The sequence below is a fragment of the Gopherus flavomarginatus genome, chromosome 8, assembly GCF_025201925.1.
Source record: "Gopherus flavomarginatus isolate rGopFla2 chromosome 8, rGopFla2.mat.asm, whole genome shotgun sequence".
NCBI lineage: Eukaryota > Metazoa > Chordata > Testudines > Testudinidae > Gopherus > Gopherus flavomarginatus.
Genome location: NC_066624.1, coordinates 18,052,965 through 18,072,698, shown reverse-complemented (window position 1 = coordinate 18,072,698; position 19,734 = coordinate 18,052,965). Strand labels below are relative to the sequence as shown.

At 41.9% G+C, this 19,734-nt stretch overlaps 1 protein-coding gene across 1 annotated transcript in view; it reads right to left on the bottom strand.

Moving 5' to 3' along the window:
- The window catches only part of COL4A5 (collagen type IV alpha 5 chain), a 154,760-nt gene that overhangs the window by 61,348 nt on the left and 73,678 nt on the right, over positions 1-19,734 (bottom strand). The window contains exons 3-13 of the mRNA XM_050965172.1: positions 12,045-12,134; positions 10,302-10,346; positions 9,531-9,575; positions 9,364-9,426; positions 8,259-8,312; positions 7,448-7,474; positions 5,187-5,267; positions 4,039-4,101; positions 3,167-3,202; positions 3,015-3,056; positions 2,786-2,878 (exon numbers count right to left, since the gene is read on the bottom strand). Of these exons, the coding sequence (XP_050821129.1) occupies positions 2,786-2,878; positions 3,015-3,056; positions 3,167-3,202; positions 4,039-4,101; positions 5,187-5,267; positions 7,448-7,474; positions 8,259-8,312; positions 9,364-9,426; positions 9,531-9,575; positions 10,302-10,346; positions 12,045-12,134 (639 nt within the window). The remainder of the gene's footprint in view (positions 1-2,785; positions 2,879-3,014; positions 3,057-3,166; positions 3,203-4,038; positions 4,102-5,186; positions 5,268-7,447; positions 7,475-8,258; positions 8,313-9,363; positions 9,427-9,530; positions 9,576-10,301; positions 10,347-12,044; positions 12,135-19,734) is intronic.

Below are 19,734 nucleotides of genomic sequence, written 5' to 3'. Positions count from 1 at the left end.
AGGGCAGGAAATAAAAATAACCTAGCCAGTTGAAATTACAGGAGGATAGTCAAGTGGCAGAGAGTAATTACTGAAGTTGCAAGGATACCATTAACACCTCTACTCTTGGGAATAGTGCAATTGGATTTTTAGTGGAAAAGTAGGACCTCTGTCTTCTATAGTTGCACCTCCAGCAGCACATGCTGAATACCTAGTTCATTACTAATTTAGAGGGAAGAGTATCAGCTACTGAACCCCTCAAAGCCTTTCATGCAGTATTTGCTTTTCTCCTGCAGGGGTTCCATCCACATACAGGAATTAGTTTTCTCCAGCTGTTTTAGGATTAACATCTTGCTTCATTCCATCTACCTTTTCATCCTGTTTTTGTTGTCAAACATTTCAGCATGAAGAAAGCACTGGTGGTTTGTCCTTAAGTGGGATGTGGGAAGGAGTGCCAGACCTCTCCTTCTTTCACTTTGACCAAAGCAATTTGTCCTTTCCTTCATAAGAATCTTTGACCCTACTGAAGCATCCTTCAGATCTATCCACTAATACACATCCACCCTATGGAGTCATCCTGGAAAGGTGGGAGACTCTGCTGTTCCCTGATTCACTGGGCCCAGGGTAGTAGATGAAGAAGCGGAGAAGTGGCCATCCCTTTAATTTTAAATTTGTTGGGAAATTCTGGCCCCATTGAGAGCAACGGCAATACTTCCATTGACTTGAAGATTTCACCACAGATGCCAACTTTCACGCAGTAAATAAGCACCCTGACTTTCACAATAAGCCAAAAATCAAGCTAATCCCATTTCAAAACAAGCCAATCCCTAAGAACCTCAACACTCTATGTGACTAGATCCCCCTGGTATGCAGTCTGGGACTGTGGTGGGCCTGCTGTGCACCCCTGACTCTCTCCCCCCCCTTGCCCCTGCTTGCCCCACCCCTTGCCCATGCTTGCTGGGAGCTGGTCAGAAAAAAGAAGCAACAAGCTACAAGCCAAAAACTAGCCAACAAGCAACTCTCACAAGTCAATTAAGCCAAAAACAAGCCCAATTTCTGCATTTTTTTTTCATGGGTTTGGCGTGTCTGGATTTCTCCTTTTGAGCTTTAATTTCAGCTTACACACTATTGCATCTGGGGTCTCTGACAGTCTAATAATGCCAAAAGGTAGCTGTATAAATATACAAAAGGAGACAGCATGACTGTACATTCCTTAGAAATCACCAAGACCTACAAACATAATCTCCCAGCAAATTGCATTTGTCCTTACACTAGCAATAATTTTAAGGTAAATATTTAGACTTTTGGTGAAAGTAATATACTTGGAAGTGAACTTTTATAGACTGATGACCATCACAACTCAGTTTTTATTCATCCTGTAAAGGAGCCATCCCAAATTTAACAGTGGCCTGGGGCCATCACACCTGAAGTTGTGATCTCAGCTAATTGCACAAGCTAAGAAGGGTCAGGCTGGGCCTGTATGTGGATGGAACCCCTGCAGGAGAAAAGCAAATACTGCATGAAATGCTTTGAGGGATTCAGTAGCTGATACTCTTCCCTCTAAATTAGTAATGAACTAGGTATTCAGCGTGTGCTGCTGGAGGTGCAACTATAGAAAACAGAGGTCCTACTTTTCCACTAAAAATCCAATTGCATTATTCCCAAGAGTAGAGGTGTTAATGGTGTCCTTGCAACTTCAGTAATTACTCTCTGCCCCTTGACTATCCTCCTGTAATTTCAACTGGCTAGGTTATTTTTATTTCCTGCCCTAGACTGTTATGCAGCACAGCTGTGAGCAGCTAGCCATCATCAGATATCCTGGTGATGGGTGCAGTATAAGCAGAATAGAAGAAGGACCACTCCTACCTCAAAATATACACCTCTTCCCTTGCCTAAGGTCAGGCTGGTGTTTGGCATAACCACATAACTTCAAAGGAAAAAAAAACAAAGCACTCATGCCCCTGCTTGTGCTGCCTGACTCATCTGGGATAGCCCCCGTAAAAGAAATGGGATTGTGAAAAGTTGTCGGATGAACAGGACAGGACAAATTTTAGTATCTTCAGAACTGGCATCTCTCCCAATGACTTTTCAGCAGTTGAGGGTGGGGAAGTTTCTGTACAAGTTAAAGCAACAGTTCAGAAAATGGAATTTAAATATCAGTAGCATTATTGCCAGCAAGGCTACACTGGGGTAGCCAGATGTGCATATTTAGGTGCTTAGAAAGTGGTAAATGACTTTATTTAGACCAAAAGAAAGAAGGGACTCAAGATGTCATATATGACAAGGATGTTAAGTCAGCTGCATTTTAGTTTTTACAGGACCCCTCATTATAGTATGATAGATACATCTGAGATTTTCACAGATGTGTAATGAATGGGAATTGGGCATCTGAATCCTGAGAGAGCTTGGAAAATCTCAGCCTGGATGTTTAGCATTGACTAGCGATTCAAATCTTGCTGTGGAAGGTTAGTTATTTTTATTGTTTCCATAGGATTTCATTTTGGAGACAGTTTCTTGTGTAGTTAAATTTTTTCAATACTGGAAACATGTGGAGATGGCTCAGACATTGTGCAAAATGAAACAACTAAACTAATTTGATTGAAACATCCTCTGATACAGGGAAAATGGATAGGCTTGGCTGAGACAAATGACAATTTAGTGCCTTGGAAAAAGCTGCAGGACTCCCAACAAGCTATACTTTGGGGGATGTCATTCTGAGTAGTACAGCCTCCACTGACTGAGCTGCTCTAAGTAGCTGGACATGTGCCTACCATAGATGGACACAGTTTCCTCCACTCCCACTCACCTGATCTCCTTTCTGAAACTCTACGTCATTTGGTCTCTTCTGCTCCCCAATTTGTCCTGGTGGTCCTGGAGGTCCCTGAAGGCCTTGGTCACCCTAACACCCAAAAAGATGGAAAAATATATAAAACTTCCCAGGCTATTACAGATATGGACAACATGAGCCATGCCAGTATGCAGTAAAAGAAGCTCAAATCATTCTGAAAGCAATACAGTAAAAATCCTCTACTCACTTTTTCACCCTTGGGTCCTTGGAAGTTCAAACCCATATTACCCTGCAAAGAGTAAAAATAAACAATGCTTAGAACAGAGGTGAACAATACTAAAGGAAAAATAAGAAAAGAAGGTGGAGTGTGTGTGTGTGGTGAGGGGGGGGGCGGGCTACCTTAGGTCCTGGAAGCCCTTTTGGACCAGGAGGTCCCTGTAAAACAAAACAAAACAAGATCATTCTGTTATAACATTTTCTGCTAAGGGGATTGCAAAGCACTTTGGAAACAATGATGAGGAGTTATGTTAATAAATAATATCACTGCGAATAATTCTGAAAGATCTGACCTGTATCTTGTCCTAGTTATTTACATTACACTCATATTGACTGGGCATTTGTGTCTCCCACTGAGAGCTGGTCCTCATGCCCAGAAGCTTTACTTGGTTCATTAATATACACAACAAATTGTTTCCTTATTTAATTTGCCCAGTGGCAGGTTCAAGTGGAACCCCAAATCCAACACTGATCCATGTGAAAATCCCACCTCGCCCCATCCCCAGAGGCTCATAGTGCCCAGAAGGGACAGAAGCAATACCATTCCACTGCAGAGGGTGGTAGGAGGATAGGAGGAGACAGCACAAGAGCTCCCTCTATTGTGGTGCACAAGGGGCTTTGACACAGACTGAAAATATGACTGGTGGATCTGGGATGCATTTAAGCCATCGCAAATGGTGATCTAGTGGGTGCAGCAGCTGCAGGGGCAGTGAAACAAGCAGGGGTGCTGAAAGCCGTTGTACAAAACTGTAAAACCCTGTATAGGATGGAAGCCGTGCACACAGTTACTATTATGACTTCAAGCCAGTGGATTATCAGTGAGCAGCTATGGGGATTGCTATGGTCCTGAAGCTGCAGTAGCTATCGCTCAGCAGCTCTGCCTCCAACTGAAGGCCTGGGCAAGGAAAATTCTCTCCCCCTGTTGCTGAGAAGCTAAATTTGCTTCTAAGGATAGAAAATAATTAAATTCTATGTGATTAGCTAAGGAATCTTACCGTTAAACCTGGAGGCCCAGGGGGACCAATAGGACCTTGTGCGCCCAAGGGACCAGGTGGGCCCTGTTGGGAAAGAGAAAGGAGGAGTCAGAGATGCCCCTTTCAATGAAAAGCTCCAGCTGGCATCAGTTTTGGAGGGCCACAGCCATGCAGACAAGAATTAGAATCCCATAAATGTCAACTCCAAAGACCCAACCATGGCCCTGTGGCCTCAAGCCCACCAATACTATGGGGAACTTACAGCAACTTAACACTAGAAAGTGCCTTGCTGTCAGTTTTCAAGGTCCTTCTTTGGATTACACAGGATTTTTTTTTTTTTTAATAAAACCAAACAAAACACTTTTACTCCCTTCCTACATGAAGCAAAAATAACAGAGCACTCTGCATTTCTATGGTCTCTTCCAACCAAGGGTAGACAGCAGCAAGGTACAGAGCAGAACAACAGAGACACCCACAGGCCCAGTTTGATCAGACTAGTCCTGTGGTTTGCCTCTCTGTAGCGCACCGGAAAACTGTATCCTGGCTGATGTCCTGTGCAGACTCATGGGCTCCTCATTCTCTGCTCCTCTCACCTCTCCAGTAAAATTACTAATGGCTCAACAGGGGAATGGACTATCTGGAGTCATCAGCTGTTTGCACAGGAAGGTGTGGGAAGCAAAGACCCACTGATGGGCTGGAGCCATTGGACTGCTGAGGAGATGCAGCCTAAGGAGAACAGCTGAGGCTGTGCTCTCATTTCCCCTCATCCACAGCCCAGCAGGGCAGATGCTAGTTTCACTAAGGGAGAGGAATGGTAGAGAACTCAGGAACTAGCTCAGACTCAGAGTGCGTCTCAAAGGGGCAGGGAAATACACCAATGCACTGTGGCAGCCAGCAGGTAGCTCTTAGCACTGCTGTACTCTGAAGACAGCAGGCCCAGGCCCTGATTGGCCCCCTGCTGGCTGTTTCACTCACATGCAACCTCACTTCCCAAAAACTATTCAGTACATTAAATGTTGGACCTGTTCCTTTTATAGAAACACATGCTTCAGAGCAGTGAATATTGTTCTAGCCATTAATTATGCTGTCAGATTGAATTACTATTCAGTTCAGTGTAGTTTGTCCCCTACCAAAAAGCATACAATCAACAAATACTTTAGGCAACTTACTTGTAACCCTGGAAGTCCTGGAAATCCTGGCTCACCTTTCTGGCCTGGCAGTGATGACAAAATTATTTCACCCGGATCACCCTAAAAGAACAACAACTGATTTAAACAAATTAATACCACACTGCATTCTTCCACTTCAAGCTAGCTTCAACAGACAGTGAGGAGACATATTAATGCCCAGAGATATGTAAAACTACTATTTCTATAATACAGGTACTTAATTCTCCAATAAACAACCCTTTTAAAAAACGTTGCCTGTTTACTTACAGTATTAATTTTTGAGGTGCTTAGAACCTTCTACCAGCCATCCAAGTATACCATATTTTTATCTGCATGCTGGATACAAGCACCCAACTTGAATTTCAAAAGGTTAGGGGATTAAAAGAAACATGAAAGAAAAGCAAAAGCAACAAACGGGTTGCCAGAAAATTGGGAGATAGTTGTGCAAACCATATCCCAGAGGACAGGCCCCATCTCATGAGATTACATTAGGGTCTGCAATTACCTTAGGCCATACAGCATAACTCATCGTTCAGTGTTATGTGGCTTTGTTACAAGTTTATTTACAGATATTTGGCTTTACAAAAAAACTGGTCAGGAAATGGGCTGGGAAAAAAAATGTGGCAGTGTTAAAGTCATAATTTCATGACCCCACCCTGCTAAGTTGTCCTTTCAGCAGCAGTTTGAGAGAACTTTTCCATAGTCCAAATTTAGTATTTAATAGAAGTAAGTATATTTAAATTGGCTCTTGGCCCATATGCTCAAGTAGCTCAAAGAAACAAAAATAAAGGCTTAAAAATTAATAAAATGTGACTATATTTAAACAAGAAGGAAAAAGGTGCCTCTCTCATCCGTCATGTAGATGTTTCCTAAGAGAATAGAACTCTTTGCATTACTCTCTTCGCATGATAATTTAAGTGATGTGTAATATTTTCTAACAGTAATTAGCTGGTGGGTGCACAAGCAAGCTACTTGTAAATCTTGGTGGTTTTAGGCCTTCTATTAGCCTAATGCCTCACAACACACCAGGGGCATTCACTAATAGCCTGCTTGTGCACACACCATTGTGTCTTATCGTTATATTAAATTACAATGGAAGGATATTGCCCTTTAAAATAAGGATCTATGACTGTGAGGAGAATCAGATACCAAGGTCGGTGTGAAAGTGGTTTTCAGGTCTTGAGGAGAAGGGTATATCTCTATCTTTGCTTTGTGGATTTATCACCTGACCTGGAACCCATTCTAATCACCTGTGATGATCACCATTTCCATTGTTCTTTGGGCAATGGGTAGGATCAACGGATTCTGAAGTTATTTCATTTTTACCACCAGCAAGCTCGGTGTGCTCCTTGCCATATGTGAGGCCAGTAACAAAGTGGTCAAAATAGCTGGCAGGCTAGAAACAACTTTCAAGGCCATGCTAATGATTTCTCCTCAAATATTCGGTAGGATTTTCTGTATTTTAATCTATTTAGATTGCATGCACATACACCAAGATACACAGTTTAAAACACATTGCTATACTGTTAAATAGATTCTATAAAAGAGCAGAGTTAATTCTAACTAAGACCTAAATCATCTACTTTTTTCTGTGAAGTAGCAATTTACATTCCAGCATATAGGAAGGTCTTTGTGTATTCCATGATCCTGTGACCGTGGAATTTCATCCCAACTTCTTGCTAGCCCTCGTGGTTGAGAAGAAAACTATTAAGCAAACAAATTGCCATGCGGTTGTTTTCCTGAGTCTGTGGAAAATTGCTGAGAGGTGTAAACTCCTCCATTCATCTTAATGGGGTATAACTCTAAAACCTACAGATGACAATTCAAATGTGCGCATTTCATTGCTGATCATTTTAGCAGAAATATCCTATTAATGTACTTCTCTCTCAATCCTAAACTATATCTCATGCCTTTTCAGATACAAATGCCCCCTCCCGCCCTGTTAAGTTGCCAAAACATACTTGAATTTAATATTTGAACACCACACATGGTGGCTGCTGTACATATTGTATTATTCATGCACATACTGAATTCAGTAAAGGTCTGCATTTTTTTTTTAAATTGAGTACGAATGCTGCAGAGCTGCCAATTGGTCACATTAAGGAATAGCACAGAAACCAGGGGCCTGGTGCAGAATTTAGGAGCAACTGGCTGTGGAATATGCAGGGCCTTTCTCACAGGCAAACAGGTTACTTTTGTTAGATGCACACTAAACATCCATGCTTGCTTAACAGTTAGTTGAAAAAGTACAGGACACTTACCTTCATACCTGGTAGGCCAGGAGGTCCCTTTGTTTAAAAGAAATAACAATAAGGAGGAGTGAGAAAATATCATACTATCAGCAACAAAAAAGAAGGTATGAATGTATTATTGACATATCATTCTCAAAACACTGAACAGATTTCACTGAGAGGGGCGAGGTGACAAAGGGGAGAAAGACACAAAGGATACAAAACAAGGAGACCCAAACATTTCAAGCCTCTGCTGCTTCACTGCTATTCAAGACGAAAGTTCTTCAGCAGCACTTTGAGAAAATATTGAACACTTACTAAATTAAGAACAGCAAATCCCCATTCACTTGGCGTTCGTTTTTAATACACCTCCTGTTATTCTCTATATTACATGCTCATGCTTTCTCTTCTATCAATTCTTAGCTTCTGCAGGAATCACTTTGTTGCACATTCTTGCATTTTACAGTGAAAAATTTGCATTGTATTTTTTTCTGATCCACAAATAGACAGCATCACTCCCAGATGTGCCTGGGGACGTCACTTAAGATCGCTCTCCTCCCACCTCCACACATTTGTTTTTTCTTCCAGTGGCACAGCATCTCAGCAGTGAGAGAATGTAATATTCAAGGAAAGAAGAGATCAAATTCCCTATTAGCTTTACAAATAGCTTACACCAGAAAAGCTGCATGTTTTGAAGCACATCCAAATGGTATTTCATTAATTATTTACTTGTGGCAATTTTAATATATTTATTTGGGCACTGACTGTTTCACAATTCTAGGCAAGGGGTTTTCGGTGTGTTAGAGGATGTGGATCTGATTATATAAAATCTTTTACTTACAGGAGGACCTTGTAAACCTGGAAAACCTGGACTGCCTGGGAATCCACGTTCCCCCTAAAGAAGGAAGAGAAGAAGAGGCTTAGTCAGCAACAAAACTGTGATGATACTAGAAAAAATTAACACTATTGTAAACTCATGAACCCGGAATGGAGAAAGGGGCATTGCAGCAGGTTATGGATTAAACAGTTTACAAAACAAAAATCACAGGTATGATTGAAACAGATGAAAATAGTGCCATGTGCATCATGTCTGTTTTTCTGAAAAGATACTATAGCAAACAATGCTATAGAAAAAGTCGATTACCTGGAAGCAGGCAGGTATCTCAATTTGAACATGAACCTTCACAAATGTGCAAGAGATAAATTAACTCATTGCCTAGACAGTTTCACTTTATGATCTATCCTTATCACAGTGATATTGCAATCAGTGGTTCCAAGGTGACTAAGCCAACAATAAATTACTGTCTCCAAATAAACAAGAATATTTGGCACTTATCACCTTCAAAGCACTGTAACAAAATCAGCGTATGTCTACACCACAAAACAAAACAAATCTCTGTGGCACTGAGTCTCAGAGCCCAGTTCAACTGACTGGGGCTTGCACTATGGGGCTAACAATAGCAGTGTAGACGTTGCTGTTTGAGCTGAAGCCTGAATTCTGAGACTCTCCCCATTCACTGGGTACCAGAGCCACGGACTTCAAAAGAGCTCCATATGGTGCAAGTGTCCATCGCATGGATCAGATGGCAGGACTAGGGCCTAATCATGCAACACACTGGTCAGTTATTATTATTATCCGCAATTTTACATGTGGAGTAACAGGTAGAGGGGGTCATTTTATTACCCAATACTACAAAGCATCAGAGCCATGACTGGATCTTGGCTATTTCCTAGCTCCTGATCCTGTGAACAAGACTGTGATCCTGTCTCACATTTCAGAAGATGTGAATTGGCATTATAGGGACCCACCTGTAGCCCAGTAATAGCTTACACTACCCAGCACAATAAGCCATTCCTGTTTGCTGCAACAGTCACAAAGACAAGTTCTATTTCTTTATTATGCTATCATTACAGCATCAGGAATTTAACAAGGTGTCATGTCCCACCTTTGTTCCATTGCATCCAGGGATACCTTGAAGTCCTGGTGGCCCATCCTGCCCTGGTAACCCCTTGAACATGGAAGGAAGGACAGCACAATTAGCTAAGGATGATCTGTGCAAAAAGAAAAAAATAAGCAATAATCTTCTCAACTGTGAAGCTAAATACTACTTACAGGAAGTCCTGGTGTTCCTGGAAATCCTGGCAGACCTGGAGGTCCCTGGAGGGGAAATAATCATATTTATTTGTAAGTGGGGTGATCGGAGGGGCACTATTTGTTTTTTAAAAAGAATCCCCATTATTTATAGCCTATTAATGTTTCTGTAAGTAAAGGAAAATGAAAAAACCACACACACGTACCATACTTTACAACATACCGGGGGGGGGGGGTGGATGGAATTTAAAATATGAGGTTAATGTTTTATTAAATGTGTTTCAGAAAAAATATGAAACAAAACCACAAGAGAAAAGACAGCAATTACAGACACATTAATGGGTATATACACCATATACACTAAGGATTATGTCCCTGGATGTTGAAAATTGATGTGTTTCCACTGAAGCCAATGAAACTACATGATTTCCAACAGTGGAGGATCTACCCATAAAGTTCAGCAGACAGGTATAAAAGCAGAAGGATTCACAGACAAGGCAAGGAATCTACTTATATATCAGAATAAAAGTCTCTCTCTTTCATAGTTAAGTGAACAGAGGGGCTGGATTTTGACCTATTAGGCTAGTTTGAGTCCTGTATAGCAGGATGGACTGAATAAGCCTTTATTGCTAAATTTATTAAAAGTATGACAAGAAATCCCACTGGGAAGAATAAATTTCTCTTTTGATTTAACTCTATATTTTTTACTCATCTAGCTTTCTGTAACCCACATCTCCATCAAAGTAATTCATGTATGTTGTGTACTATATCCTGACATGTGGTGTCACTTACTCTGATTCCTTTGGGTCCGGTAGGCCCTGGAAGGCCATCATCACCCTGTAAAGAACAGAGAGAAGGTAAAATTGATTATATCATGCATAGTGCATTGAAATACACAGTTAACCTACTAAAGTAAACCAAAAGCTTAAATAAAAAGTCAAAATATTTAAGACAAGGGTGCCTGGTACTTCCTGTCAGCATAATGTAGTGTTGTTAGAAGCTGTATTATTTATTACCATCTGAAATTTATTACCATCTGAATTTACTGTTGAGTTGGGACTGAAAAGCATTTTGTGCAGTTAATAACCAAGAACTTATAGTTATCAGTTTTTGTTCATATAGTTTTATATCTGCCTGCATATTACTAATTTCCTTCAGCTTGCTATTCTTTAGCATATGCGCTATACTGTGCTCTAGTGGGTATAGAGAATAGTAGATTGCTTGCAAATTTCATGTTCCGGTTTTTGTTTAATTTACATTCAGAGTGTTACAGGAATTCAGAGATACGAAATAGGACATCTGCCACAGAAGTGCATTAAAGAGAGTACAATTATACTTATATTCTCTAACCAAAACATCTGACCTCTTTTATTCCCCATTTGCTCTCTCCTTCTTTGCCATCCCTTGCTATATCTGATTCATTCTCTCCATCTCTAACATTTTTGCTTTTTTAATTTTCTGTTTACTGTTTCCTTTTCTTGAGTCCCTCCTCTGTGTGATGAAAAGCAATAACCTCTTTCCTGTGGTTTCTGAAATGTGACTGTTTTGTATAACATAAGTGTTTACAGAACCAAGAGCCAGATTATGGACAAAACCAACAAATTTATATAATGTATCTATATGTATATAAAATAAAAAGCAGAGTTGGAGGTATTTCAACACTATACAGTCAGAATTAGAACATTTTAATGTTATTCAGGAGCAAACAGTTATAAATGGAGGCACTTCAGGAATTAAAGAGCATTCATCTCTTCTCTTCAATGTCGTACTATTGTTTTGGAGCCATACAAAGGGCTTGTTTTAATCCTTTACTTGCCTGCCCCAAAAACAATGACAGTAAGAAAACATTGTACTTCATGGCAAAGTAGAAGTGGGACCATTCACACAGCTGGCAGACAGATATGACTTCATCACTTCACTAAGTGATGGAATCACAGGACTTTGGTAGAGAGGATTTCAGTTATTTAGCAATGTGTGTTATGTGGCCTAGTAAAGCTGCAACACAGCATGTCACTAAGCCTGATCTCTAACCCCTTCCCCTAGAGCAGTCAGTCTGGCCACTTTCACACCCAGTGAAGGGTTGTGTGTATTAGTGATTGTTCTGCACACACACATGCATGAGTGCATAGGTGCTGGAACTAGGGGTGCTGCAGCATCCTCTGGCTTGAAGTGGTTTCCATCATATACACAGTGTACAGTTTGGTTCAATGGCTCTCAGCACCTCCACTATACAAACTGTTCCACAACTCCACCATGAGTGAGGAGTAGAGGACTTTTCTGAGGAGCACAAATATTTTCCCTATTGTTTATTGCCTTAAGTTATAGACTTCCACAGCAGGACAGTAATGTAACTAATAGGGCCAATGTAACAGACTTCCAGGAACTGTACCACTGAAACATTAACCCAGTGATGCTCTCTGAATCAGGAGCTCCGGAGATGGCATTAATGCATTTTGTGTCAGTGTATCAGGAAATCTAGACACTGCCCACACCAGAGGTAACATTTATATAGTCTTTGGCTACATTGTTACTTACCTTTACTCCTCTTGGGCCAGGAGGTCCCTCTGGTCCCGGAAACCCAGGTAAACCGGGCTGACCTTCTAACCCTGGGAACCCCCTCTCGCCCTACAAACGAAAGCAGGAAAATGAAGTACTCTTACATGCAGCACATAATATTTATGATAAGTTCAGACAATACAATGCTTCAGCTTGCTACAGAGAACTGCAAAGAAGCTGAGCAGCCAGAATGATTTAAAGCATATTAAAAGGAAAATCTGAGTTCTTGATAAACATCACAACTGCTTTGGCTTTCTCCCAGGTGCATGAAGCAGCTTCCTGCAAAAATTCACAAAGCTACCACTGCCCTTCTCCAAACCCCTCCTTTAAAATCACTTTGCTGTGACGCCTATAAAAAAAAAACCTCAACTAGGCAAGCTGCTGTGCTGTGACCAATACACATCATGCTGCATGTAATCTCACAGTTACCTTGCGCTTCCTCAGTCTGTTGTATTCACCTGTTGCCTCATCTTATACTTTGACTGTAGGCTCTTGGGGACAGGTATCTTTTCTCATGTGTTTGTACAGTACGTAGCAAAAGTCAAGAAATGCCAGAATTAAGGTTGCCTGTGCAATCTTAATTCAGCTCCTTAATGAGCAGCCAGTCAATATTTTGTTTTAGCCTCATTGTTCAATGTATTGACCCTGGCCTTATTTACTGCACACTATTCAAATCCTATGCTGAACACAGAATAATTAATTTTGTCAAGGACATTTCCGTGGCCCTCATTATGGACAGACTGCTTGACAAATGTTAATGAATTTATTTTCTCAACACTCCCGTGAGGCAAGGGACTATTATTACCTTCATTTTACATGTGGGGAATTGAGGCACAGAGAGTAAAGTCAAAAGGGTTCACTAATTTTGGATAACCAAGGTGGGACGCACAGCACCTGAGAAAGAAAGAGCTCCAGCCTTCAGAGGGTGTTATGGTGTTTCAGTAGCAGGAGCACGCTGATAGCTGCATTATATTTTTCAGTTTTTACAGGATTTTCAGATCAGCATCGGACCTTTTTCTGTCAACATGGCCTGGGGAATTTGAACCAATTCTCAGTCACTAATTAATGCCTGAGTGGAATACTCTCCAATGTGCATTAGTGTTTGTTTGTTATTTAAAGGAAACTTCAAAAAATATTGGGAACACTGGAAAAGCCTCATCTCTTCCCTCTGCACCAATTTACCGCCCCCTGCTGCTGCCTGAGCAGTAACATTGTGACATCAAAGTTTATCAGCAACTCATCGCTCTCTCCCAGCCATTCATTTGCAGAGTGTCCCTAGTGCCATGGTTATCATGGTGATGATTACTTTTGACACCTGATTTCTCAGACTCTCATAGCACTATTGCAAAAAAGGGTCCCAGGAGGGTCTGAATGAGAGTAGACTGGAGTTGGTTAAGCTCCTGCTGCGCTTCTTCATGTTTGTACTCAAGTAGATTACACTTCCTTTTTTAAGGGTAACTGTTAGAAAACAGATGACTAATGGGGAATATGCTTTGCGGAGTCTAGCACACTGGCCCCACCCCTTCTGCCAGAGGCTCTCTTCTTCCCCCCCCCAACAGAGAAGCCCCAAGAGTGCCCCCTGCAGCTGGAGGCACAAGCCATGCCAGCCCCCTGGGCACCAGGCCGGCCCCAGCACCTAGTCCCCACCCAGCAGCTAGAGGAGCCCGGGCTAGCCCCCCTACCCCCACCCCAAGCCCCAGGTCAGAGCCAGCCCCAGCACCCCATCCCCACCTCCTCCAAGTGCCACGTCAGTGGCCCGACACCTGCCCTCCCCCTTGGCTTCAGGGTAGAAGGGGGAAAGAGGGAAGGGCCTCACAAGAGAAGATGGGCAGGGCCTGGGCCATAATCTGGGTCAGGGGAGGCTTAATCTGCTCTGGCCTTTAATACCTACTGCCCATGGGTATAAGATCATGAGTGGTGTGGAGAAAGTAAATGGGGATTTCTTAGTTCTCTCTTCCCATAAACACAAGAACCGGAGTCACCTAATGAAGTTAACAAAAGGAAGTACTTCATACAGTGCACAGTCAACCTGTGGGACTTATTGCAATGGGACGTTGTGAAGGGCAAAAGTGTAACTGGGTTCTAAAAAGAATTCGATAAGTTCATTGAGCATAGGTCCTTCACTCGCTATTAGCCAAGATGTGCAGGTATGTAATGCTGGGTGTCCCAAAACTCTGACTGCCAGAAGCTGGAACTGGACCACAGCGGATGGACCACTTGATAATTGCCTTGTTCTGTTCATTCTCTCTAAAGCGTCTGGCACTGGCCACTGTCAGAAGACAGTATACTTGTCTAGATAGTCCATGGGTCAGATGCAGTACAGCTATTCTTACTTTACCTTGCTCAAAAAGGGTTACATGAAAATAAGATACAAAATTCCAGCTCCTTTTTCCATAAATAGTGTTTAGATATTTCTCACAAATTTCAGAAGCTATGACTTTCAGAATTTTTTTGTTTTTTTTAAATACAGGGGAGTTACAGATAGCGATTCCAGTTTCTGTAAAAAATTAAAAACTAATTTAGAAGTGTCAATAAAAAAGGTATTTTAGGGCTGTCAAGCGATCAAAACAATTGCACTGTTGAATAATAATAGAATACTATTTAAATATTTTTGGATGTTTTCTACATTTTCAAATACAGTATATTGATTTTAATTATAATACCAAATACAAAGTGTACAGTACTCAGTTTATATTTTTTATTACATATATTTGCACTGTAAAAAACAAATGTATTTTTAATTCACCTTATACAAGTACTGTAATGCAATCTCTTTATCATGAAAGTTGAAATTACAAATGTAGAATTATGTACCAAAAAACTGAATTAAAAACCAAACCAATGTAAAACTTTAGAGCCTACAAGTCCATTCAGTCGTATTTCTTGTTTAGCCAACCGCTCAGACAAACAAGTGTGTTTACTTTGTAGGAGGTAATGCTGCCCACTTCTTGTTTACATTGTCACCTGAAAGTGAGAACAGGGGTTTGTTCGCATGGTACTACTGTAGCTAGTGCTGCAAGATATTTACGTGCCAGATACAGTAAAGACTCATATGTCCCTTCATGCTTCAACCACCATTCCGGAGGACGTGCGATTAATCAAGAGCCCTCGTTTTTTTTTTAAATACAAATCTAATTTAATTACTTCCAACATATTAATGAACACAGTGCCAAGAGGTAAAATGGAGCTTCACAAAGATAACAGTGGCAAAATAAATAAATAAATAAATGTATACACACACACACACACTGAAAACAACAAAATGTGTAAGTGCTTTATTATTTAAACAGTACACTTAATACGGGATAAACTAAGGAACTTCAAAAACAAAAGCTTCCACTTAACATTACTTAAGGTTGCTCTCAATCAGCCAACAAAAGCATAAAATATTAGGAAATACAAAATTAAAGATTAAAGGCTTACCATAGCAAGTGCCTAGGAAATGCCAGAATGAATGTTGCCACTGCAACCCTAAATTAGCTCCCTTGTATGTATGCACAACTTAGGCCAGGTCTGCACTACGCGTTTAAACCGAATTTAGCAGCGTTAAACCGATTTAAACCTGCATCTGTCCACACAACGAGGCCCTTTATATCGATATAAAGGGCTCTTTAAACCGGTTTCTGTACTCCTCCCCGATGAGAGGAGTAGTGCTGAAATCGGTATTGCCATGTTGGATTAGGGTTAGTGTGGCCACAAATCGATGGTATTGGCCTCCGGGCGGTATCCCACAGTGCACCATTGTGACAGCTCTGGAAAGCAATCTGAATTCTGATGCACTGGCCAGGTAGACAGGAAAAGCCCCGCGAACTTTTGAATTTCATTTCCTGTTTGCCCAGCGTGGAGCTCTGATCAGCACGGGTGGCGATACAGTCCCAAATCCAAAAAGAGCTCCAGCATGGACCGTATGGGAGATATTGGATCTGATCGCTGTATGGAGAGACAAATCTGTTCTATCACAGCTCCGTTACAGAAGATGAAATGCCAAAGCATTTGAAAAAAAATCTCCAGGCTATGATACAGAGTCCACAGCACAGTGCTGTGTAACAAGCGTAATGGAAAGCCAAAGAATCAAATGGAAGCTCATGGAGGGAGGGAGGGGGGACTGAGGACTATCCCACAGTCCCCGCAGTCTCCGAAAAGCATTTGCATTCTTGGCTGAGCTCCCTATGCCTGTAGGGTCAAACACATTGTCCGGGGTGGTTCAGGGTATATCTCGTCAATTTACGGCCCCCCCCCATGAAAGAAAAGGGAAAAAAATCGTTTCTTGACTTTTTTCAATGTCACCGTATGTCTACTGCATGCTGCTGGTAGACGCGGTGCTGCGGCACTGAACAGCAGCATCCTCTCCCCTCCCTTCCCCGATGGCAGACGGTACAGTGCAGATTGACTGATAGCCGTCCTCATCATCATCCTGTGAGTGCTCCTGGCTGGCCTCAGGTGAGGTCGGCCGGGGATGCCTGGGTAAAAATAGGAATGACTCCCAGTCATTCCCGGCAGATTGTACAGAACAGCTGGTAACCATCTTCATCATAGCAACTGGGGGCTGAGCTCCATCAGCCCCCCCACTTAATGTCTAAAGAAAAGATTCTGTACTGCCTGGACTATCATAGCAGCTGGAGGATGCCTCCCTCTCATTTTATCTCACTAAAAAGTCAGTGTTTCTTATTCCTGCATTCTTTATTACTTCATCACACAAATAGGGGGACACTGCAACGGTAGCCCAGGAGGGTTGGGGGAGGAGGGAAGCAACGGGTGGGGTTGTTGCAGGGGCACCCCCTAGAATGGCATGCAGCCCATCATTTCTGCGGGATCTGACATGGAGTGGCTATGCTCTCTGGTACACTGGTTCTCTAGTACACTTGCCCCATATTCTAGGCAGGACTGACTCTATTTTTATATACAACATAAAGCAGGGAATGACCCAGGGAGTTATTCTCATTTTTGTCTTTGCGCCCCTGGCCGACCTCAGCGAAGGTCAACCAGAAGCACCCATGACAGCAGTAGACGGTACAGAACGACTGATAACCGTCTCTGCTACCTTGCAAAGGCAAATGAATGCTGCTGTGTAGCGCTGCAGTACCGCATCTGTCAGCAGCATCCAGTACACATATGGTGATAGTGACAAAAGGCAAAACGGGCTCCATGGTTGCCATGCAATGGTGTCTGCCAGGGCGATCCAGGGAAAAAGGGCATGAAATGATTGTCTGCCGTTGCTTTCACAGAGGAAGGAATGAGTGACATTTACCTAGAATCACCTGCGACACTGTTTTTGCACCATCATGCATTGAGGTCTCAACCCAGAATTCCAGTGGGCGGGGGAGACTGTGGGAACTATGGGATAGCTACCCACAGTGCAACGCTCCAGAAATCGACGCTTGCCTTGGTACATGGATGCACACCGCTGAATTATTGTGCTTTGTGTGGCCGCGTGCACTCGACTTTATACAATCTGTTTTACAAAACCGGTTTATGTAAAATCGGAATAATCCCGCAGTGTAGACATACCCTTAGAAAGCCACAGGACCCTGGTTTCATTCACTCCACAAGACAGATCTGCTGTGGGGTGAATTGAGGTTGCGTAGCAAAGGAAGTGTTTATCTTTGGGATCCTGCTTCATTTGTTGAGGAAGTTGGAGGGTGAATGGAATTAGGAACAGCAGGAAGATAAAAGGATGGTTTCACAGAGTAGGTGTTTGAATGTTGCCCTGGAGAATTAGATTCTATCCCTGCTTCTTCCACTGAGTTCCTATGTGATGTTGGGCAAGTCACTTCACTTGTGAAAAGTCTGAGGAGTCATATCCGCATCTAATTAAAGGCTTACAGACTGGGGGCTAAATTAAGGTTGCACAGGCAACGTTCCTTCTGGCATTTCCTAACTTGAGTACTTGACTGTGTAACCTTTTAATCTTTAACTCTGTATTTCCTAAGTTTTTATGGTTTTGTTCATTGATAAGAGCAATCTTAACTCATGTTAAATGAAGTATTTTGTTTAGGAATAGGTTACCCTACAAACTTTTTATTGGCTAATTCTCTTATTACACACATGGCCCGATAGCCCTCACAGCTAAAACCCTGATGAAGATGAATAGGAAATTGAAATTAGGTGTTTTTGTTGGTTTTTGCTACTGGTCCAGCAGTTTTAGTCCATCGGGTTACAAATTATCCCTGTAACTTCTTCAAGTACTGTCAAGGGCTAGATGATCCAAAAAATCTAATCCTGCCCATCCTAGGTTGGGATTTCTTTTCACTGTACATATGCTTTACCTAGCAGATTATGGACGCTGCTAGTACGGCCTAATGTAACTGACCTTCCTTCTAAAAAATGGTTTCCTAGTAGTTAAAAGTTAAATGTACCCTTGCGTTTCAGGCCATTATTCCACTGTATCCACAGGAGCCAACTCCATGGGTGCTCTGGGGCCCATTAGTTGTTTGGCAGCTTGCAGGAGGCGCTCTAGGAAGGTCAGAGAGCAGCAGGATATAAAAGGGTTTGAGGTCTCTAAAAAAGTAGAAAAAGAATGTGGAGAGAAGTAGAAACAAAGAATTTGCCCTGCAGGGAAGACACTAGGAACAGCTAAGTTCTGGAGCAAGCTCTGGCAAAAGATTTGTAAGTAAATGTGTTCATATGCAAGAGCTGTGCTAGGAAAAGCACCTGCTAGCAAAGCCTATACAATGCCTCCAAATCTTATTTGGTTTATTCTTATTTGGATTAAGGTTAAAGGAGATTACTCCTGCAAGAGGAAGCACAAGCAGATGTGTGCACTAAAAGTCTGGAATTATAAACCTACTAACAAAGCACTAATTTGAAACATGCAAATAATATACATAGCAATAAGAGTTAGATCACGTCTATTCTGCTGCTGTGGAAGGATACAGACCAGGATACAGGGCAGACAATAGTAAACTGATCCTTTGGAAAGTTTGCATCATGGCCAAAAGGCCACACAGCTAGATTTTCTTAGAAGTATTGCCCAAATGTTCCTATAGCTTTTCTGTTTGGAACCAGAAGCTCAGCTGCATGTTTTAGGGTCTCAGTTCTAAACAAAGATTAAATTGGGAGACCAAAGCATTTGAAAGGGGAAGAGACACAGGAAGCTAAACAGTTATACAGGAGAACTGCAAAGAGATGCAGATGCTTCTAATAAACTATGGTGTTTGGATTATGAAACAAACATGTTCCAAAGACCACTTAAAAGTACCACCACAGCAAGCGTGGGCCTAGCAGGAGGCAAATTGTTGCCAGAGCAACTCTTGTTCAGACTCTGCTAGCAAGTCTGCCCCCCACCATGAACAGATGATTTGAAACCTCTGGGCTAGGGAATAGTTATAAGACTGTACCACAGATGTTTCCTTAGGGAATTACTTCAGACTAATTACAATGGCAGTAGTTATTGCCTTCATAAAAATCACTGTTTGACAGATACAAGTGTCTAGCCAAGGGAAGAGGTACATAGTGTTTGGCCAAGTGACTACCTTTATATAAGCAGGTACAAATACAGGGGGAAGATTTTCAAAGAGCCTCCATCCAGAATTGCTACTTTATGGTTGCATTGTTTTAGGTTCCCAAACCTCCAGTCTGCAAGAATAAACTCTCTCTTGACAAATGCAGATATCCAGCTACCTGGTTTGCATGCACAAAACAGTGTTGGTGGGCTCCAAAATGGAAGATA